Genomic DNA, 24,281 nt, shown 5'->3' with positions numbered 1-24,281 from the left:
AGTTTAAAGGTGGAAGTCATTATCTTTCATTATATTTTTTTTCCGACATTAAATGTCACTGGCTTCTGGTTTCTTCTTCAAAATATCTTCTTTTGTGATAAGTGTACATTTTAATGGGTGAATTGGCCCATTAGGATACACTTATGATATATTTTGTTGTTTTGTTTCTCATCTCAGAACCATGTACTGGACTGACTGGGGTAATCATCCAAAGATCGAGACGGCAGCCATGGACGGGACTCTCAGACAAACTCTGGTCCATGAGAACATCCAGTGGCCTACAGGTCTTATCATCTGCATCTATGAAATCTTCAGTGTATTAAATCAAATGCACGTGTTAATGTGTGTTGTCTGAAACAGGTCTTGCTGTGGACTACTTCAATGAGCGTCTGTATTGGGCTGATAGCAAGCTTTCTGTGATCAGCAGTGTGCGTCTGGACGGCTCTGACCCGGTGGTGGCAGTATCCAACTTAAAAAACAGTTCAGTAAATTTGTTTGACAAATGAAACTCCGGTATTAACGGTCATGCATAAAATATAATATTAATTAAGACATGTAATAGTATTTATATACAGCTACTCTCAGAATATTTCAAGTGCTTTTTCATCATCACTTGTAAATCGCTTATAATATAAAACATAGATCCATAAACATAATACACAGTTCCATTAAAAAGTATTCACTAACACACTATTAAAACATGAACAATGTTGAAATGAATGTTGAATAATTATCCAATGTTAACAAGTGGAACCTTACTCTAAATAAAATGTATAAAAAATATTTATAAGAAGCAGCTTTGTCATAATTATAGCAGAACCTATTTATGAGGGAGCATTTGAATGCAATGTTGGACAAAAAATGGGCTTTTGTGAAAGAAATGTTGAGAATCAATTGTATAGCAAAAAGGTGGTGTTGTGTTCTGGTTTTTGTTCATCTTCTCTTTCTTTCTTTCAGATCTTCTCCGCCCGTACAGCATTGATATCTTTGAGGATTACATTTATGGGGTTACTCACACTAACAATATAGTCTTCCGGGTGAACAAGTTTGGCAAAGGACAGGCGGAAAATCTGACCACTGGCATCAATCACGCAACTGATATAGTGCTCTATCACCGCTACAAGCAGCCAGAGAGTAAGTGTCTGAGGAAACACATGCTTTAAATGCAGTTTTCAATTTTTTATTTTATTTTGAACAAAATGTACAAATGTATAAATACCGTAAAATATATCAAACCCCTTTCTTGCAGTTTCATACCGTAACAGTATATCTTCAGTCTTTACATCTATATTCTTATGTCAAATATTTCTTACAATATTAACAACATGCCTTAAACTAAACATCAACCTTAATTGAATTTTCAAAGTAAGATTATATATGATTTCAAATGTACATGTTTTTTTAAACCAATATTTACAATCAACTCAATTTGTTGTGAAGTATTTTTGTAAAATTAAATTGATCAAAATCAGTATAATTCAAAATATATGACTTTAAAAATAAAGACAGTGTCTGTTCCATTTGTCTAACATTATCAATGATCCTTATTCCTCTCATTTCTAATATATTGACTGTAAATGTAGTTATTTACCCAAATATCCACACTAACTGTGGATAGTTAAATATGGTATTATGAGTGTATTAAAATACGCATTTATTTATTGTTTAATAAATTATTTATTTATCAAATTTTTTTTTTTTTTTATGTTTATCTACGGATGTGATGTGTTTTTTTTAGTCTGATATGTGTTTTTTTCCCCCGCAGTGACAAACCCATGTGATAGGAAGAAGTGTGAATGGTTGTGTTTGCTCAGTCCCAGCGGGCCTGTGTGCATCTGTCCCAATGACCATGTCCCTGACAATGGTACCTGTGTGAAGGTGCAGCCGCCGGACCAGTTCCCCTTTTGTAAGACCCTCCATCTGATTCCGCTTTTAGTCTTTATTCTCATTTTCTAGTACAACCTAGAGGAATACTCTCAAGAAAATATAACAGAAAAATATTCATATTGCATAGTGGAATGTAGTTCTTTAAGTAATTATAATAGTGCAGTTTATTAAAGTGCACAGAATCTGTTCTACTGTTTGACTGTTTGGTTCAACTTGAAATTATAACAGGAATTGTTATTATTATTATTATTATTATTATTATTATTATTATTATTATTATTATTCAGTGCTCTTCTCACACAGACTTTACTTGGGCAAGCCACCCTGGTATATTAACTGTTGCCCAAGTAAATTTAGTGCCATTTTTTAAACATTTATATTTTTTTTATTATTATCATCCTTGTATAGTTTTTTTGTATTCGCCCATTATAAACAAACATCCACAAGCGATTAAGTAGTGGAAAATCTTTTTATCCTTTACATTTCATACTGCTCGTTCTGTGTGCACGAGATCTGTCAACACTCACCATAAAAACTTTAGTAAATATTCGGAGAGGACGAAATCACATCTAAATTAGCTGCAGAATATTTGTACACCATTAGAAATGGGTAATCAATTCATTTGTTTTATTTAAATATTCCACACATTTTATTCTTGTAATTATTATACTTTTTAGAGATTTTTTTGTTTGTTTTTTTGTGTGTCATTTATGTCTAATTTGCTGCATATTTTATTAATTTGAAGATGTCAATATATTACATATTTTATACATCTGAAATGCTTTGGCAATACTCTACAAAAAATGTCATACTAATAAAACTTGAATGAGAGATAGAGAGAAGCAGATTTGACCTGTCAGTGGGTGCACGCGGCTCCTGAGCATAAAAGAAAAATAGTGGATTTTTAAAAATTAAAATTCTTTTTTTTGTATATTATATTACAGACAATAATAAAAAATAGTGTTTATGTTTTGTTTGTTGCATATAGTTAACTATTTATGTGCTGTGAGCAAAAGGTGCGTTTCAATCCGGCTACCACCGCAAGTATATTTCAAACCTGTGAGAAGCACTGTTATTACTTAATCGAATGTTGTATAATGAATAATTAACAAAAAATAATGATTATTATTATGTTCTCAATATCCCAATTTTGTCCGTGTTTTATTTTAAATAATGTACTTGACAAAAAAATTATAGTTCTAAAACATTGCATAAATTGGTATTTGTATATGTAGATTTTTTTAACCTTTTTTGATAGTACATTTGTATTTGACATTACATTTTTAATGTGCTAGATTTTATTTGCAGTCTATACAAAGATTACTGACTCATAAAGTATCTTTGTAAATTGTCATTTATTTTTCATCATGCCTTCTGATGTTTTAATGCTAAACCTTTAGCTGTTAAAATTACAACAATGTTAAATTAGAACATGTTTTTATATTAAAAATGAGAAAAAAACATAAGCTATTGGCGATTCTTATTGGGGAACAGATGCACTAAAAAATACCACAAAATAAAAACTGAGAGAAAAATAATGTCACAGTGATCATCATTTACTTGCCTAGCCACAACTGAAATATAGTACAACAATAATTTTTTAATTCTTATGACCAAATATTTGTTCAATAAACAGACATTTTTTTAATCTCTTCCAGCACAATAGATTATTTGTAATTGTAAATGTCAGAAATGCTCTTCCCAACAATCATCTTGAACAAATTTCTCTTCTAGCTCCCACCTGTGACTTGCAGTGCCAGAATGGAGGTAGCTGTTACCTTAACCCTTTAAAGAACCCCAAATGTCGCTGTCCCACCAGTTACCGCGGAGAACGCTGTGAAATCAACCAGTGCAGAGACTACTGTCAAAACAGAGGAACCTGCTCCCCGTCTCGCACTGGTAAACACACTCATCCATTTCAATACGCTTCTTTTCCATAGTTTTTTTGTATAAACTCGATGAACGTGTAATTATTATGTACATCTCACATGGATTCCAGTGCCTCACATATGAGCATTGCATTTTTTTAAACACTGTGTCAATTGTGACACATTTCCTAGAGGAACTGAATATTAAATGTGTAAACAGTGGCTTGTTTTTTCTACTCCGAGCTGATAGGATGTAGTAAATTTTATTCGTAAGGATCGGGAAAAAGGTTTCGGGAGAATTATTACAACCTTCTCCTCTCCATTTCTGTTTGTTGTCAAAACTGACAGTTGGAGGGCCATGGTTAGGTATGTTATCCACGCCCAATACCTCAGACAAACGTGATCTGAGAACTGAAATGAAAACAAATAGAGTGCATTTTTAGATTTTCATTTTAGATAAAAAAAGCAAACTATTTTTTTAATGACATTTACAGATAAATTGTTCACCACAAACTACCAATGTGAGAAAACAAAATAATATGGTTAGTTTTCATTTAATTTGTACTTTAAAATAAAAAAGGGCCACTCATTAATGTCAGTTCCAAAGCAGTGGACCAATCAGAAGAAATCAAAGATCGAGCAAGCGTTGCGTGTTTCTGTTTACATTAGCATGTTGGCATGAAAATTGTTTAATTTCCAATTAATATGGTGGAGAAGGTGCTTTTTTTTATCATTCCTAAGCACATTCCTAAGCACATTATGAATGGCACCTTACACATTTATCTTTATTTCTGCATGAGCAACACACTGTCTGTTTCCTCCCTACAGGAGCGCCTACCTGCCGCTGTCAGACTGGATTCACGGGGCCCAGATGTAACCTGTACATTTGTGAAAACTACTGCCAGAATGGAGGCAACTGCGCCGTCAGCCTGGGCAACCAGCCGACCTGCCGCTGTCCACCAGGGTTTCTGGGTGACCAGTGCCAGTATCGTAAGTTCATAAATGTGTATGGTTTTAATGTTTCATTAAAATGTTTCATTTATTTCAAAGTTTCATAATAGTAGTAATCATTGTTTATGTTACTTCATTCCCTAATAGTTCATTAACATAAGCAAACGAAAGCTTTTTGTTAACCTTGACTAATTTTAGAATTAAGGCCTTTGCACACTGAAGGTATACATTTTTGTATGCATTTTTTTCATATTCATATGAAAAATTTATCTATAAACTGATGCTTGTTAAATAATCCATTATGAAAAAATGCTAAACATTTCAGATCCAGTTCAAGCAGTAATACTTTGTTCTCTCTCTTTTCCAAAGTAGAAAAAGAAAAAGGAATAGGCTACATAATGTGCTCATTTAATGCCAGCCTACATAAAGAGGAAGGAGAGTTCTCCTCCTTATTAAAGAGCTGCGCCATTTTGAGGGATGTAAACAAAAACCATGGTCCTAACCTAATTTACATTTTTTATTTCTATAGCTTCTGAGAATCCAAAAATAGCCACATATTGATAAATAATGTTCTGATAGCTGTTTTAACATTAAGTTGTGATTGAATGCCCTCTTGTTACAGTTATGAAGTAATTTGATGACAAGCAGGAAATGCTCAAGGTCCAATAACATCACCACATTGAAATGGTCTATCCCGAAATGCAAAGTTTATTTCAGGAAATCAGTGGAATTTTAATACATTGCTTGTGATACTTCACACATTCTCGTACGTAAACAAATCCTGAACTGAGACTGCCAGTACCTATTGACATTATAATAGATGGCGGCCTCTTTGACGTGTCGACGCAACAGACTGAAAGCAGACCATGCTTTCAATTATAATGTCTATGAGCAGCAGTGCGTCAAATGTATGGACACGGACACACACACACACACACACACACACACACACACTAAGCAGCCGCAGGGGAGATGTGCGCCAGTCACGGAATCCAGCATATAGCTGTCCGCTAAATTGTGTTTATTTTACGCACTGTTTTTGTCATTTAGTTATCTGTGGCTCAAGGGACGACATTCTGTATTTAGCTTTTTGCTTGTATGGTGACTCTGAACTGTCAACACACCTCTCAAAGCACTTTTTCAAATGCAAAAATTAAAAAAAAAAAAATGCATTTTTTTTATGATGGACAAAATTTATATATTTTTATTTTTTTTTTATTTTTTGAAAAAATAAAAAATATATATGTTTTTTGAATATTATATTTTTATTTTCTTAAAGCAACACAGAGCAATACAAAAAGCTACAACAATTATAAAGACAAATAAAAAAAGACAAAAACAGGGTTATACATTCAAACTGTTATTTTGGGCATTTGACAAATAGTTGAAAAGGGGTTTCCAGGTGGCTTTGAAGCCAGCAATGTAAATCAGAAAGATTGTGTTTTAGTTTCTCTAAATGTAAAGTGGTAGAGAATTCTGAAAGCCAGGATTTAAAAAGTGGTATTGATGCCTTTTTCATAAATAAAGAATTTTTTTTAGCTAACACCATTCCATATTGAACAGTTTTTTATGGAAAAAATTTTTGGCTGCAGTGTGTCAATAAAATTCACACATTGTGAGGTCGAATTTATTTGTTAACGTGTAAAAATCACAGACAAAAATTTTGCATTCAGTGTGCAATAACCTTTAGGCTTTTACATGTATTTAGGTGGTAATTAACACTCCAGTATTTGGTCAAACTTAAAGATATTATGATCCCCATATTGCCTGCGCCCACTGGCCTAGATATATATGTGTAACATTGTTGACCCATGTAAAATATTGAAGAAACTGATGTAATAATGGTTTTACAATCTTCTTTTTTATTATAATATTTTTTTATTAATCTTAAGGCTCTATTAGAAGTTTGCTTCTAAACCCCCAGCCCCCGGTGTTTGTTTCATTCCAAACAAAAGCCTAATAAATAGATGAAATGTACTCGATGAGATGGAATGAATGCTGATAATCGATGTGTGCAGGTCAGTGCGAGGACTTCTGTAAAAATGACGGTCAATGTTTGGAGCTGAACAACGGCACTAAACATTGCCAATGCTCTGATAAGTTCTTCGGTCCACAATGTGAGCTGGACAAATGTGAATACTGTGGCACGGGCAAGTGTGAAAAGCTACAAACTGGAATTACTTGCAAGTACGTACCTAAACATTCAACTGAATAGTCTTACTTAGATTTTTCAGGATTAAGATATGTAGCTGTTTATATAAAGATTGTAATAATTGGTGTTCTTCTATGACCAGATGTGCTGATAACACGAAGCGACCCACCTGCTACACCTGTGATGACTTCTGCATCGAGGGCCAGTGCTCTGTGGACACTTATACTAATCTGCCACAGTGCAGGTATAGTCAGAGCAAATATTTGGTCTGTTATTAATTGTTAAAAAGCGGTCCTAAAACCGAACCTTGTGGTATAAAATGTCATTTTTGTGTGCTATGCAGGTGTCACACAGGCTGGTCAGGATTTCGCTGTGAGCTCAATGTTGCCCCTGTTCAGAACTCAGACTCTGGAAGTAAGTGCTGGCTTTTCTTTTCCATCTTTCTCATTTCGAGAAAATCTTCTTGCTATTCATTGCCAATGCTTCTTTAAGTTTTTGCCTCTGTTAATGATCGTTTTTCCTATTTGTGTAGATACTCCATCTGTGGTCATCCCGGTGATGTTACTACTCTTACTTGCACTGTTGGTGGTCGCTGCCATCTTGTGGTACAAGAAGAGAATGCGTGGGTCAGTACATAAGCCATTTCAGAGTGTAGAAAAAGACAGTTCAGGGCTTAATCATTCTTGAGCCAAATTTATTTTGTTTATTGGTCAGAATTTTTTTTTTTTGATCATCTCCTTCATTGTTCTGTTGAGCAGGGGTCTTTAACTTTTTTAATGTAAGGATCTTAATTAAAAGGACATATTTACAAAAGTTCATTGTAAATGTTCAGTTGCTTGTATGCTTTTTAAAAAATCTTATCTGTAAGACACAATGACTTTAGACTTTACATCAATTATATGAATTTGTTTTATGTATAATTCATATTACCCATGGATTATCTATAAGAGAAAATTATATACTTAGCTGATAATATACTTAGCTAACCTTTTGGTTAGAATTGAAGTTAGCATATTTGTATGTAATAATATCTCCACATAATATATATATATATTTTTTTATTTGGAATAAAGAAAATATTTTGACATTTTTAAATAATGAACATGATGATTATATATGATTATTTAGTTATTAATTAGGTTTTAGACCATTTTTTTTTATTTCTGGTGAATGAAAATTTGTTGAAGAAATCCTTTTAAAAATGCACGTACAAGAAAATAGTTTTATAAAATAACCATCTACCAGAGAAGATAGTAAAGATATAATTATGTGTTATAGGTTAATAATTAAGTGGGGGTAAGTACTTTAAGTGATAATTATATGTTGTTGTGCTTTGTTCAAAAATTTGTTGGCGAGCAGTTGAAGGTTAATAATTAATAATAAAATTTATAGTTAACCTAAAACCATAAACTGTAACAATTACTTGATACTAAAAGAATCAGGGTTGCACGATATTGGAAAAAAAAACTGACATTTTTACAATATTTTGTATTTCTGCGATTTAGTGTAAATTGTGATATGAATATAATTTCACAAAATGACTTTAGCTTTTTGGGAAGAATTCACAATTTCGCATTGATTGGGATGATTTTGTAGGGAAGTGCATCTGCATAAAATATCCAAAAATATATATATATAAAAATATTAAAACACAGATAGAAAGGAAATAAACTGTGTTTTTTTGGTGGAATATTACAACATTGAGGTAAATAAATTCAATTATTAATTCTAAAATAACACTTAATTAAATAATAATTAAACATAATTAATCTTTGTAATGTGGCAAAGTTTATAATTTTTGTTCCCATATGGTTAAAATTTGTTTTCAGTCTTACTGTCATGAGCCTTAAAAACATATCTGAGTAATTAAAAGCGCACACTAATAGATTATTGTTGAAATTCACAATGAATTAACAAATTATGTGTACTGAGGCTACAACATATTAAAAATGTTTGACATATTTTGTATTTCTGCAATATTTGTTGCAATTTATATACAATTTCAGAAGATGAATTAAATAGCCCTAATTGGAAACAATGTATTAAATTTCAATCAATTGGCATGATTTTGTAGAGGAACAAATCATGGATGAAATGTAATATGCAAATTTAAGAGTGAAGTAACCAGTGCTTTATGGTTTTCAGGGTAAAGTTAAATCATATTCGGGTATAGAAAATGTAAAAAAAAAAAAAAAAAAAAAAAGAGCCAAACTTAAAATAACACTGAAAAGACTTTACTGTTTAAACGTTCAATAAAATTATGTTTTTCTCTTTATGCTCTTAGCTGCTTAAAACATGTACAAACAAAAAGTTTTACTCCATTAAGTTTAAACTCTGCAGTAACTCCACAAATGTTGTGTATTTTGATCTTTGGCAATATAATTCCAATATAACAATATATATATAATTCTAAACTATATAATCTCAACTCAACATTGCTGATCCTGTGATGTGACTATTGTGGATGTGCACATTGCAGTATCGATGCTGAAGGGATATATTGTGCAACCCTAAAATTAACAAAGACTTACTTTGTGTATTTATTTTTTTTATAGAATAATTTTTCACCCAGTTTAGCTTGGACCACTATTCCTCTTGTTAACGACCCCTGCTTTTAGAGCATTAATATCTTCACATTACTCTTTAATTTAACACTACAGCTTCCAGCTCTCTTCTTTATCTATCTATCTATATATCTATCTATCTATCTATCTATCTATCTATCTATCTATCTATCTATCTATCTATCTATCTATCTATCTATCTATCTATCTATCTATCTATCTCTGTTAAACTGCATCTCTCTGTCTCTCAGGTCTGTGATGCGGGGCAAGCCCAGCTCCAGATGTTCGCGGTAACTCTGACTCTATAACAGCAGGGACCCATCATCTTCTCCATCCTCTTTTCCTCTCCATCATCCTCTTCCTCTCTTTCTCCCCGCTTCTTCTGCTTGATCCTGTGCTGTAACTGTGCTTATTCCTGGGGTTCTTACCAGTTTCAACACAGGGATCTATTGTTCAACAACTAAAATAGATCAACTGGCTGGTCCAGGACACAGCATTGGGCCGTGTCCTGTTCCTCTCACTCCTCCATCTTGTAGACGTGTGTCCGTTTATACATATTTCTGTCCGTGAGAGCAGTGTTGCTGTGCTTGAAGTGTTTGGCCCCCTCATTGACCGTGCTGGACCATGTCTTGTGGATATCCAGCTTTCTCTAAGATGCCTGAAAGCAAATGGATGGTTCCTCAAAGTGTCATGGCTCCTTGCACATGTTTATATGGCAGGAGATAGAGAGACCCTGGTGGATGTAGCTGTGTCTCTGTGTTCGTGAGTTGCTTGAAGATTTAGGCTATTTTGTTTGCGCGTGTGTGTAACTTCCTGTGCCTTGGCTCAGTCTGCAGAGGTGTGTTTGTGAAGAAGTTGGGATGAAGATGTAACTGCTCGTCTGTGTTTGTGTCTGCAGTGCTAAGGGATTCCAGCACCAGAGGATGACCAATGGAGCCATGAATGTAGAGATCGGGAACCCGGCGTACAAGATTTATGAAGGAGAACCCGATGATGATGCAGGGGAGCTGCTGGACTCGGACTTCACACTGGATCCAGACAAGGTGAGGCTTTCGTTTTCTCCCTTTCAAGGCGCGAGGTTATTTTTAGTGTGTATGTATGCATTAGTTATGACCAATAAATCCTTGGCCATATTGATATATTTGATGGTCATAGTAACAGTGGTCATGTCAGTAGATCAGCAGATTTTTGGAAATATCGGTTTATTCATGATATATTGGTGGCCATATTGGTGTATTTATGACATATTGATGGCCATATCTGTATATTTATGATAAATTGGTGGCCATATCAATATATTTATGACATATTGGTGGCCATATTGGTATATTTATGACATTGGTGGCCATATCTGTATATTAATGACATATTGGTGGCCATATCTGTATATTTATGATATATTGGTGGCCATATCTGTATATTTATGATATATTGGTGGCCATATCTGCATATTTATAATATATTGGTGACCATATTGGTATATTTATGACATATTGGTGGCCATATCTGTATATTTATGACATATTGGTGGCCATATTGGTATATTTATGACATTGGTGGCCATATCTGTATATTAATGACATATTGGTGGCCATATCTGTATATTTATGATATATTGGTGGCCATATCTGTATATTTATGATATATTGGTGGCCATATCTGCATATTTATAATATATTGGTGACCATATTGGTATATTTATGACATATTGGTGGCCATATCTGTATATTTATGATATATTGGTGGCCATATCGGTATATTTATGATATATTGGTGGCCATATCGATATATTAATGATATATTGGTGGCCATATCGATATATATTAATGACATATTGGTGGCCATATCAGTATATTTATGATATATTGATGGCCATATTGGTATATTTATAACACATAGGTAGCCACATAGGAATATGTATGATAGATTGATGGCGAAATTTGTATATTAATGACATATTGGTGGCCATATCTGTATATTTATGATATATTGGTGGCCATATCGGTATATTTATGACCTATTGGTGGCCATATCAGTATATTTATGACATATTGGTGGACATATCTGTATATTTATGATATATTGGTGGCCATATCTGTATATTTATGATATATTGGTGGCCATATCGGTATATTTATGAAATATTGTTGGCCATATCGGTATATTTATGATATATTGGTGGCCATATCGGTATATTTATGATATATTGGTGGCCATATCGGTATATTTGTGATATATTGGTGGCCATATCGGTATATTTATGATATATTGGTGGCCATGTTGATACATTTATGATGCATTTAAGGGCCATAATAAATCTATAAAATATTCATACATTTTATGATATATTGGTATTTTTATGATGTGTCAGCTTATCTGCGCATGTATTATATATTGGTGGCCATATCGATATATTTATAATATATTAGTGGCCATATTGGTTTACTTGTCACATATTGGTGGCCATATCAGTATATTTATGATATATTGGTGGCCACATAGGAACATGTAAGATATATTGATGGCCATATCTGTGCATTTAGGATTTATCAGTGGGCATATCAGTATATACATGATAGATCTGTGGCCATGTCATTATAATTATCATATATATGTGGTCATATTTAAATATGTATGCTATTTTGGCGGCCATTTTGATACATTTATGATATATTGGTGGCCAAAATGATATATCTATGATGGATTGATGGCCGTATTGATAAATTCTATGATATATTGGTATATTTATGATGTGTTGGCTCATCTGCGTACTCTATGTATGATGTCATATCAGTAGATTTATGATATATTGGTGGCCATGACGGTATAATTATGATGTAGTAGTTGCCATATCGGTATATATACACATGTTATATTGGTGGCCTTATCGGTATATTTATGATTGGTTGTGGCCATATCGATATATTTACTGTATGAAATATTAGTGTCCATATTGGTATACTTATGATGTATCAGTGACAATATCGGTATATATATATATATATATATACACAAATATGTTGGTGGTCATATTGGTGTATTTATGGTTTATCATTAGCCATATCAATATATGAATGATACATTAGTGGCCATATCAGTATAATTATGATATATCAGTTGCCATATTGATATATTTATGATCAGTGGCCCATGTAAGTCTCAATACCAATAAATAATTTTTTAATAATTTTTATTATTATTAGGTCTAGTAATGACATTAAATATATAATTTAAGCACATAAATAATCCATTGTTCCTGGCTGTAAGGTTTTTATTGGTGCTCTTCCTCAAGATGGAACACATATTATGCATTTTAGAAGAGTTTAAAAAGAGGAATATCTAGTCTTTGCAAACACTAATAATTTAATAACAAAATTAAAATATAACAACAAATCTTAACATTATTTATTGTGGTTATGTAAAGTTGTAATGAAAACTTAAATGCACTGAATATTTCAGATTAAAACACTTATCTATATTGTTTATCTCTCTCCCAGCCCACAAACTTCACAAACCCCGTGTACGCCACGCTCTACATGGGTGCACATAACAGCCGTAACTCTCTGGCCAGCACAGACGAGAAGAAAGAGCTGCTGTCTGCAGGAGACGATGACATGGGAGACCCGCTGGCGTAGATTACCGGCCACACGCCACCCTCACGCAGACCCATATGCCTTTACATGACAGATGAAAAGCAACAAGAGCGGGAACACTGTACAAAATGTAACAAAAAAAAAAGATAGGAAAAAAGGACACTTTTGTATGTGATTGCAGTATTATATTTTATTCTTCAAGAAATCCTTCTGGTCAACAAAAGAAAACTTTTTTTTTTTTCAATGCTTTTATTTTCCCTCCATTTTCAGATGTTTGCTTGCTTAATTTTTTCGCCCTTCCCCTCCATTTAGCCACTACCTCTGTGCTCGACAAAAATATGGGAAATCTGTTTGTTTTTTTTTTGTTTTGTTTTTTTGGTTTGGTTAAGTTTATTTTTGTACGAATTGTATAGTTTGTTTTAGGAAAAACAAAATTGCCAATTGTTGCTATTGAAATCTAAGGGAGGGGTACGATACAATACGATACGGCCGACTGAATGATACTGATGCTGACTTTGCCCATGTGTGATTTCAGATGGCTGAATAAGGATGAATCTGTGTGCGAGAGTGAGTGGACAAGTCAGCATCGCTTTTATTTCTATACTGTTATCTCAGAGAACAATGCTTACGATGATTGTCATACTCCTTGCACAGATTGATTTTATATATATTTACATATATAATTAACAGAAGTGTCTTGACAAATATACCCAGGAATACAAGCGGACACCCGTACGAATAGCAGTATATAATACCTGTCTTTGTTTTAGCTTTGTTTTAAATGGATGAAAGGAATGAATGGCGGTCAATGTAAGAACATTCCAGAAGTGTTTCCAGGGTAACATTGGCCTTGGTGTTTGTACGTTAGCGGTACGTCCAAAGGATTGATGGACAGCAGGCCTGATCTGACACCATGTCTTCCAGTGGGAAACGGCCAGGAGATGACTGGATCGTCGTCTGCTCTCGCTTTTCACCAGAACTGTTTTGGTTGGAAGCTGTGTCACTTTTAGTTCACTAGTTTTGTGTCTTCTGGACTTTTAATGCTCAGTGTAAGTGCATTTCTGTGAGGTTCGTGTGGATCCAGTAACAACTCACTGCCTTGCTGCTACTCTTCTCATTCTCATCCGCCTGAGCTTTAGAGAGAGAAAGACACCCACCGCTTCTAATGGAGGTAACCGTGCGCCCCGTAGGCTAATGCATGGATTCAACAGTGCAAAAAAAAAAGACTCACGTCGGCTCCACGAGATGCATCTTAACAGTATTCATCCCAAGCATCTGGACTTAACGTCAAGTGTCTGCTCCGTTTACGATCAAATGTCATTTTAGTGCGGCCCTTGTCAGCATTTTACTGTCACAAAAGACTAGTGTCACGACCCTGCAACCGTTTCTGTAGTTTTGTTTTTATTTTTTTATATACAAAATAATTAAACTGCTTTTTATAGTAGAAATGCATGGTGGCTCAGCCCTTCTTTTGAAGAGATGAGAAACTTGATGATTCACAGACCATAACACGCATTTTAAGAAATAAAAAAATGTGTACAGAACTGAAATATAAGTGGTTTGTGGATTTGGTTGTAGTTTAGAAGTTAGGGGGTCTTTAGGGAAATGTACTAAGTGAAGTTTATTTATGAACTTAATTTCGAGAGGATCAAGTGTTTATGATTGCTTGCAGCCGGTCCAGCATTATTCAATTTAGGATTCACCAATCAGAAGATTCCTAAGCCTCTATAAATACCCTAAGTTTCATATAACAGCCATCATCGTTTGGAAGAATTTCCCCTTCCACCCCTACTTTTCCTCCTTTTCTAGATGGGTGGCACGGTGGCCCAGTGGTTAGCACTGTTGCCCCACAGCAAGAACGTCACTGGTTCTAGTCCTTACCAAGCCAGCCGATGTTTCAGTGCTGTTTGCACGTTCTCCCCGTGCTCACTTGGGTTTTCCCTGGTTTCCTCCCAATGTTCAAAAACATACAACTTAATTGGCTAAACCAAATTGACACCATAGCTCCTAGTAAGTGGTTATCTCTTAAGAAGCAGTCACTATCTGTTCATTAGCTACTACAGCAGGGGAGTTCTCGAGATCTACCTGAGCTCAAACTCCCTTCTCGCCTTGCAAACGGGAGGGAGCCCTGGGCTCGAGGATCTTATGAGCTCAGGGCTCTCTCACGTGACAGCATGCCAAACAAGCTTTATAATCAATTATTAGCTAATTGTGAACTCTTGAAATATATTATTTTACAGCACAAAAATCAAAAGCTTGTCACTGACTTCCATTTAATAAAAAAATTAAATACATTAAAAAATGATAATAAGAAACTAGATGAAAAAGATTTGAAGTTTGTTAGTGGGTAAATGTTATTTGTTTTAGTTTTATTCTGTAAACTAGTAATTTACAGGTTTTCAGACATGATTATATTAATATAAGGTTTTGTAAATTTGAATTATTTTAAAATTTAGAGAACACTAATAACCCAGTGCACTGTTTAATTTTACTACCCTTTTGCTATATTTGGGTGAAAACATTCACTAAGTTAAACTGCTGTAAAAATGCATCAGATAAATATTTCTTTCAAAAAGTTTGCATAAATCTGTCAATCAACCTCATCCCTGATCAAAACGACTTAATGTTTCTAAAACTTACTGGGTTTTAACTCTAATTGCCAAATTCACAGATGATGTCACTGATTTGGAGAGAAAAACACACAAAATGACATTTTCAATCAAAAAAGTAACTGGACTGGAATTTTTTTTTAACCTTTTATCACAGTCTTGGACATGTGAACGATTAGTAACAACATTGGTTTTGATTCATTGTTTGATTTTAATTTTTTCTCCCTGATTTACTGTTGGTGGCTGTTTTTGGCCCACTGACTTCCATTATAAGCACATTTGATGGTGCATAAATACACAGTCTTTGTTTTTGTTTGTTCCATGTAGTTCTGAGAGCTGAGATGTATATTATGATTTTCTCAAACACATCAAGGTAAGTGCACAAAGGTCACTCTCACACACTCAGACACAAATACAAACACTCTAATTTGCTGTTATACTCTGTATAATCCAGAAACTAAACTTTTTTTTTTGCTCAGGCCTATGAAAATGTTACATCTTCCCAACAGGGAAAGCACCAACATATAAAGATGCATGATTATATGGGGTCATGGCTTTGTAATAAAAAAGTGGTTATAATGGAAGTCAATGGGGCAAAAACAGCCACCAACAGTAAAATGGGGAGAAAAAAATAAAAAAAACAATGCATCAAAGGCAATACTGTTTCACATGTTCAAGACTGTGATAAGAGGTGAAAGGAAACCAGTTTAAAATTAAGGTTTATTCTGAAAGTACATCATTTTGTGTTTTTTCACCAAATCAGTGACATCATTTATGAATTTGCAATTAAAAAGTTAAATTTCAGTAAATCCTGAAATTTTCCTAAATGATTTAGTTTTTTTAGTTTTGATCAGGTCTGAGGTTGATTAACAGATTTATGCAAAACATTTAAAAAAATATATTTATCTGGTGCATTTTAACAGCTGGTAATTTCAGTGAATGTTTTTATCCCAAACATAATAAAAGGCTAGTAAATTTGCCCAGAGTGTATTGGTGAGTAAAAAAATTCTAAGCATTTTCTCAAAATACATGTCAAAATAAGATTAATCACAAAAATCATTCCGCTAGCTGAAACAGAGAAAGTAATGGCCAAATTAAGACTCTAAATCTTCCCAGAGTGTATAAAAACATCCCCAACAGTAAAGTTTACATCTTTTAGGTTTGTTTATGATAAATGTTATCAGACATTTACATTAACAAGATGTTTACTCAATCATATAGATAGCAAATTGAAATTACATGATGATTTTCTAGAAGTCTTTTAATGTTTGTCATAGCTATTTATATTATGGAAGTCAGTAGTGATCAGAGACTGTCTTAACAATACGTGTTTAGCAGAAGTACATTTTTAAAATGTATTTGGAACAACTTGAAGGTGAGTAAATGCTGAAGGAAAATTTGAGGGGCGCTATTATTAATAGATAAATAAATATTAAATACATAAATATGTCTCAGTTGAATTATTAAAACTCAGCAGCAGTACAGTATATGCTGTTAAAACAAAGTTGATGGAATTAAGACAAAGTTGATTCTGAAATAATTTTATTTGCCACTTTAACAGAATATCCAGTTAACGTTTGCATTCATTGGTCCATATCAACCAAATAAATTGAAAACTTTGGTACATTCAACTTGTGCTTTGCTTTTCCTCCCAAATGGCTTTATTTAGTTTATGCTATGGTCCTAAGTATAAAAAAGTTCAGTATAAGAAATGTATAAAAATTAGTGTTGAATTCATATTTGTTCATTTCTCACAAGTTTGCAGTGTCATACAGTAACGTCCCTTTTTTAATAAATGGATTGATCATGGTTTCTAATTGGTCAGAACATCATTCCAGTAGCTATAATGTAAAATACCTTTTCATAACACTGCAGAGCCAAAGGTTGCTTTTTGTTGCACAGCAACATCCTGTCATGTATGGAAACCAGTTTCTGCCTTTGGGATGAAAAACAAATTTAATTACACAAACATGATATGTTATTATTATCATTTCTCACAATTTGCTCATTTTCACATTTGACAATTCAGAATTTTTACAGCTACAATTTTTTTCCCCCGAAGAATTCTGAGTTTGCTTTTGACTTTTTCCTCAGAACTTTGAGTTTCTCTCAATATAATTTTTTTTTTCTTTAGAAACTTTTCTTACTCAGAATTGCAACTTCAAAACTGTAATGGTAAAAAAAAGTTGACAAGTTTAAATTTTAAGGCAACAAACTTCAGGACATTTTTGTGTTTACTCAACTCAAATCGAGTCAAGTGAAGTAATTGGGATGAAAGTTGAGTCGACTCAAAAATGTCCTGAACTTTTTTTTTCAGCAGTCATTTCTAACAATTGTGACTACAGAAGCCTGAAATCTGAGGCAATCTCAAAATTCTGAGAATTTCCATGTAAAATGTTGTATACCTTCATCTTCGTTTAAGGCAGAAACTAGCTTTCATAACACTTTTCTACCACAAAACTTATTTGCTTTATATTTGAAAAATATTTTTTCCTTGATATTTTTCAACATGAACTGCAAAAGCAACACAAATGAAGCTGTGCTATATTGTAAAGAAAATCAGATGCAAAGCAAAGCTAATATTTACAATAAAGCACAGCCTTAAGTTCATTACTTGCAGCTCATTTTTTTAGAGCTAGTAACTAGCTGTACAATCAGCTCTTATTCAATGATTGATAGTGCAAAGAGTATAATAATTACATGAGGGCATGAGAAACAACTGTAAAACGTAGGCTAAAACCACCTATTCTTCGATGTGGGCTACTGATTTAGAGTTTATGACTTTAAATTGCACACCCAAAAGATTCTGTTTACAGTCCTGGCTAATTCCCATTTTAAAAAAAAAGAAGAGTAAACCGCATTTATATACATTATAAATCTGTAGGTTAAAAAGAACGGATATTCTGAACATTTTCATGGCATAATATAACATTATGTACACTTTGTTGTGATACATGCACATTAGCTAAACATACAGGCACCATTAATAACAATAACAAGGCACACGGTCAGTCAAACAGAGCTCTTATTCTCTTCTGTTAAAGCTGCAATGCATTTTTGGGGGTAATTGCATATTATATTTACACAGAGCATAACGATTAACACTTCGATACATAAATGTTGACTATTAGAAATAATACTGACTCGACAGAAAGGCACTTCTTTGTAATCGTAGCCCTGGTTCTGGGTTAAAATACTAACTGAACTAGATTAAGTTCATAGTTAATAAAACAAAACTGTCCAAACAGGCTCTGGTCAGGAAGTCTGTGACCTCAACGCTCCCACTTGACAGAAAGTCATGCTTGCATTGCACAATAAGAGGAAATCCACATGAATGGACGTCAATGGAAGGCTCTTCAGGGTCAGCAGGCTAACGTTAGTGTTAGCGCTGCCTGCGTATCAACCACAGCCATTTTTTTTCCAAGTGCCAACGCAAGCTTTTAGTGACGCTCCTCTGGATTTTTGCTCATGAGGACGGCCATTAATGTCTGTGCTTTTTATGGCTTTAGTAAAAAGAGCCTCCAGTGCAGAGTTTCCACAAATAAATAACAACTACCACTCCCGCCCTCCCCTTTAAACCAGCGGCAGTGGTTTGGTCCTGTGCTTCCCTCGGCCACTGTGAATCGCAGGAAGACACCATTTGAGGAGAAAGCAGGGGGAGAGGAGCAGAGGGTGAGTGAGTGAGGGGTCTTTAGGGTCGCTTCCACCCGTTCCGGATGACCGCGTCAGCTCGCAGGAAGGGCTGGTTTCGGAGATCTATGAGCAGGGGAACGCAGAGAGTTAAGAGTTAGATCAGGAGACACTCAGGGCCGCAGGGGTCACTCAGCACTTCACTTGACTGCAAATAACAATCATTTCTTAAAGAAAACAAAGGTTGCTTTACTTTGTACGTTCTCAGAACTTAAAAAAAGAACAGTTCACCCAAAATGAATGTCATTTAACTGGCCTTATGTCATGGTTTTCAGCACAATGCTGACAGCAAAAAAAAAAGTTAAATCCAATTTTTAACAAAGAAAACAAGTGAATAAGATACAGACATAGTGCACATGAAGGTATGGTTACAAAAATGAAAAAAAAATGCTGTTGATTTACTCACCCTCTGGCCAAACAGTCAGTGTTTTTTTGTTTTTTAATATATAATAAATTTTTAAGGAAATTCTTTAATGATCTACTGTCACCTAGTGACAGTAAAATGTCACCTAGTGTATGTCTTGGGTGAGTAATTTACTAGCAAATTTTCTTTTTTATTAGGTGCACTGTCCCTTTAATTAAATTGAATTTAATTGTAATTAAATGTAAATATATAATAGTTTAAATTAATGATATAAAAATAAAATTACATAATAACATATAATATATTTTAAGCATTATAGTTGTAAAAAATGCATTACAAAATAATTATAACGAATTTCTTAAATTCATATTCACTACACACAGTTGGTCAGAACTATTAGCTCCCCTTTAAATTTTCTTTCTTTTTTGAATATTTGCCAAATGATGTTTAACAGAGCAAGGACATTTTCACAGTATGTCTGATAATATTTTTTTCTTCTACAGAAAGTCTTATTTGTTTTATTTTGGCTAGAATAAAAGCAGGTTTTAATTTTTTAAAAACCATTTTAAGGTCAAAATTATTAACCTCTTAATAACTTGCCTAATTTCCCTAACCTGCCTAGTTCCCTAACCTGCCTAGTTCCCTATACAACCTACTTAAGCCTTAAATATTACTTTAGGCAGTATAGAAGTGTCTTGAAAAATATCTAGTTAAATATTATTTACTGTCATCATGGCAAAAATAAAATAAATCAGTTATTAGAAATGAGTTATTTAAACTATTATGTTTAGAAATGTGTTGAAACAATCTGCTCTCCGTTAAACAGAAATTGGGACGAACCAAATGCGAACATGTTAAACAGCAGCTTGGTCATTCTACAAAACATGTCCATTCATGTTACATGACAGAAATAAAATCATTCGCATTTCAAAAGATATGTTTGGGTGAACCATTCATGTTTAAAAATATGCAGTTCCTAATACACTGGTTATCAACCTTTTTTTAGAAACTAGGAGTGTCAACAATTTAAAATAATTATACTATTTATAAATAAATAAATATTATTAAAAATGTAATCATTTCAGAATGAATCTTAAATTGACCTTGGCAACTTTACAAATAATGAATTTGACTTTCTAACTTTGTTTCAAGATAATGCCAATAATACTGAATATATTTTCTAGTTGTTTAGCCAATTTTATCATTTGCTTTTTTCCAAAATACGTCATGGTTAGCAACCACTGTTCAAGTATAGACATCTGATGGCCTGATCCTATAAAGAATACACAGTAAAACATGAACAGACACACGACAAAATGCACTGACTGCAGAAAGACCATTTAACACACCACAAACACACATGAACTGCTAGACTGAGTGTTCAGTAAGGCTTTGAGTGCATGATGAAACACTATATGAGCTTTCCATGTAGATCTTGCTGAAGAAAACACAGATTTGCATGCATGTGACAACCGACATGAACATGTTAGCCAGACAAACAGCAGACAAACACAGCTTTACATGCAACAAACATGACAAGAAATAAAACAGTCTTCATTCAAGGATACTCTCCTAAGACCTAGGAATAGATGCTAGCTAAATAATACTGTAATTAACATTTGTAGTGGATCAACAAGTTTTTTTCTAAAATGTCCCAAGACAAGAATGGGTGTTGTTCAATAGTTTAAGGACGACTTTGATAAATGGTTTTGATCGACTTCAAATAGTGACTAAAGTTGTGTAACAACCAATGTTTTCATTGCAAAAATATTTTGTATTTTGCAATACTATCTCTACAATTAGGTGCAATCAAAAAGGTTTAAGGATAAATTATATTATATTTATTCAACACCGTAAACTACATGTCATAAAATACAACCCTAATTCCAAAAAAGTTGACATTTTTTGTAATACAGTAAAATCAAGAATATGGTTGGTTAATTATTTTTCATTTCTGCATCCCCAGTTCCCAAACTATTAAAAATTGCTATAGAAAGGAACATTGTGTTAAACATTCCACTGACCCATTTTTTTCTGCAGCCATCGAAATGTGAAGAAATTGATGTTTGTTTATTTTTACAGAATACAATTACCTTAGAACTCTTTTCTTTGAACTTTTTTTACACAACAAATATCCGCAAATTAAAAATGTTTTATTGTTATTATAATAATTATTATTATTCATGCTTATAATATGATTGTGAGGCCTTAACCTTTCTTCCAACTACTTTTGGGGCCCAATCATATACTCAATAAGTGTATGAAGCGCAATAAGGCCTGAGCACCGCCTGAATTTAGAGCGAGTTTTAAAACAAATCTTTGCTCTTAACAAACAAATAAATAAATACGAGGCTAATGTATGTCTTTAGTAGAGTGAGTTTCCACCGTTTCCTTATGCACAGAAGTAAGGAGTAAACATGAAAAGCCGACAGAGCCGAGATCAAGGTCCCATAATTTATAAACGGAAATAAACGGAAAACACCTGTGTGTCACAAAATGTGGAACCTGTCAATTAACTGTTATTTTTTTACAGTGTAGTTCATTTCAGTTTGAAGATAATTAAAAAAATCACAGATTCTAGATTTTACTTCTTTTTTTTTTTTTTTTTACAAGTCTACCTTATTCAGAATTAGGGTTATATCATAAACTGTGCAAAAGAACAAAACAAAAAAAAAACAGCAATATTCAGTTCAAGACTATTTGGCCGCATAAGCTTTAGCAATGTAGCATTTTGCAAAACATAACACTGCTAAAGCCATCGAGCCGACGGTAAAAAGGCAGACAGGAGCGAAGCGAAATGAAGCTCCATGATGCCTTTCTTACCCTCCAATAATTTTGTGCTCAAATTTACTCAGACGGATCCCCTTTTGTGCTAGAAAGGTAAAACAGAAAGTTATGGGAGAAAAGATGAGAGTTAGCAGATGACAAACCAAGTGAAACATTACAAGGACTGTTTTACAGGCCAAATCTTTCTGGACAAAAAGACAAATAGAAATTAATTTGATTTAATTTCATTCATTCATTCATTTTCTTTTTGGTTTGGTCCCTTTATTAATCTGGGGTCGCCACAGCAGAATGAACTGCCAACTTATCCAGCATTTGTTTTACGCAGTGGATGCCCTTCCAGCTGCAACCCAACACTGGGGCAATTAATACAATTTTTTACTTTTATTTAATTGTATTTAATGTTATTTTAGTAATTTCATTTCATTTTGTTTCATTTCATTTCATTATTTTATATATATATATATATATATATATATATATATATATATATATATATATATATATATATATATATATATATATATATATATATATATTTTTTTTTTTTTTTTTTTTTTTTTTTTTTTAATGTTAGTTTTGTTTAAGTCTATTTGTCATAATTCCCCCATGAAAGATTTGGCCAGTCCATGTTTCAGATCCCTGAACAGCCAGAGGTTTGGGTTTCCTTCTACCCTAGTGTTGTGCTCAGGTTAGTAGAGAGTTGTGGGTAACCGGAGAGGCTCATGCGAGTGGTTGTATGCATGCAGTTTGCGATTGGTATAAGAACGGGACAACCTGCGGCATTAGGGTCAGTTTTGGGGGGTTTGGGGGGGAGGGCTAGCAGATGGACTCGTCGAAGAGGTTGGCATCGCAGAAGAAGCGCGAGCCCCGTTTGGCCGTGCGGGCTGTGAAGGGCACACTCTTCAGCACTGAGGAGGAGGAAGGAGGGCAGATAGAAAATATCACATCTGAGGTTAGGCACGAGCAAACTGGCTGCTCATATAAGAGTGCACAATATACTCAATCCTTTTTAACAGCCATAGAATAGTCGCAGGAGTCACCTTGCTTGCCGCCTGTATGGCTGGACAATTTTGTATGATCAAGTATCAAAACATCACAAAATATTCTAGGTACAATACTGTTCAGACGTTTGGGGTCAGTATAATTTTTTTCTAATTATCGTCTATTTTGTTATGCAGCAGGGAAAATGATAGATATACAGCCAGAAGTTATTGGCAATTATTCAGATAATTTATTAAATTACCCAATAAATTGTATTTTATAAACATCTACTCCTACCCCAACGTTCAAAAGATTTATTATTAATGTTACATATTAATATTGTTGTACAGTGTCACAAAAAAATTATGCAATATTGATGTATCCACAGCTGTATGCCATCTAGACTTTACCCTGAATCCCTTCATGAAAACAGAATTTGCTATAACTTGGAATGTTATGGAATTTGCTACATTTTGGATGAGTAAAATAAAAATAGTAATATATACCTTAACAAATCCGAATTGTGGACTAGGTTCTGTGAAAATTAATCTGGATAAGTACTATATAAATATGATTTATTTCAGTTTAACCAAATAATAATGATGATGATGATGATGATTCTTTGTTTGCTTAGGAATCATTGCAAAAAAAGGAAAAATACAGAATTTGAGAAAAGGTCAAACTAATTTAGTGGGTTAAATTATTAATTGTTATAAAATTTTAGAATGGTTTTTAACAATTAAAATTTAGTCTATGAAAACTGAAAAAAAAATCAACGAACATTACAACTGAATTTAGGAAGAAATGAAATAAATTTCACAGGTACGAAATTGAC

General features: G+C 33.5%; 2 protein-coding genes across 12 annotated transcripts in view; one reads left to right on the top strand and one right to left on the bottom strand.

Moving 5' to 3' along the window:
• Nucleotides 1-14,463, top strand: part of lrp1ab (low density lipoprotein receptor-related protein 1Ab) — a 236,023-nt gene extending 221,560 nt beyond the window's left edge. The window contains exons 78-90 of one of the 2 annotated variants that reach the window (XM_021469971.2): nucleotides 178-284; nucleotides 361-480; nucleotides 958-1,134; nucleotides 1,766-1,906; nucleotides 3,622-3,786; nucleotides 4,584-4,745; nucleotides 6,725-6,893; nucleotides 7,001-7,102; nucleotides 7,202-7,272; nucleotides 7,391-7,484; nucleotides 9,674-9,712; nucleotides 10,321-10,465; nucleotides 12,920-14,463. In XM_021469971.2, the coding sequence (XP_021325646.1) occupies nucleotides 178-284; nucleotides 361-480; nucleotides 958-1,134; nucleotides 1,766-1,906; nucleotides 3,622-3,786; nucleotides 4,584-4,745; nucleotides 6,725-6,893; nucleotides 7,001-7,102; nucleotides 7,202-7,272; nucleotides 7,391-7,484; nucleotides 9,674-9,712; nucleotides 10,321-10,465; nucleotides 12,920-13,057 (1,630 nt within the window). In that variant the 3' untranslated portion in view covers nucleotides 13,058-14,463. The remainder of the gene's footprint in view (nucleotides 1-177; nucleotides 285-360; nucleotides 481-957; nucleotides 1,135-1,765; nucleotides 1,907-3,621; nucleotides 3,787-4,583; nucleotides 4,746-6,724; nucleotides 6,894-7,000; nucleotides 7,103-7,201; nucleotides 7,273-7,390; nucleotides 7,485-9,673; nucleotides 9,713-10,320; nucleotides 10,466-12,919) is intronic. The other variant, XM_005162219.5, reaches the window with a different exon arrangement.
• Nucleotides 14,464-17,149: 2,686 nt separating this feature from the next.
• Nucleotides 17,150-24,281, bottom strand: part of fmnl3 (formin-like 3) — a 94,134-nt gene continuing 87,002 nt past the window's right edge. For 3 of the 10 annotated variants that reach the window (NM_001346154.1, XM_009296931.5, XM_068216723.2), the window contains 2 exons: nucleotides 23,240-23,373; nucleotides 17,150-19,380 (listed from right to left, as the gene is read on the bottom strand). In NM_001346154.1, the coding sequence (NP_001333083.1) occupies nucleotides 23,282-23,373 (92 nt within the window). In that variant the 3' untranslated portion in view covers nucleotides 17,150-19,380; nucleotides 23,240-23,281. Of the gene's footprint in view, nucleotides 19,381-22,501; nucleotides 22,551-23,239; nucleotides 23,583-24,281 lie in introns of those variants that run through there. The other 7 variants (XM_009296930.5, XM_073938244.1, XM_073938247.1 and 4 more) reach the window with 3 other exon arrangements.

Source organism: Danio rerio, chromosome 23 (genome assembly GCF_049306965.1).
Source record: "Danio rerio strain Tuebingen ecotype United States chromosome 23, GRCz12tu, whole genome shotgun sequence".
Classification (NCBI taxonomy): Eukaryota; Metazoa; Chordata; class Actinopteri; order Cypriniformes; family Danionidae; genus Danio; species Danio rerio.
Note: the sequence above shows the minus strand (reverse complement) of the source record. Positions and strands in the feature narration are given on the sequence as shown.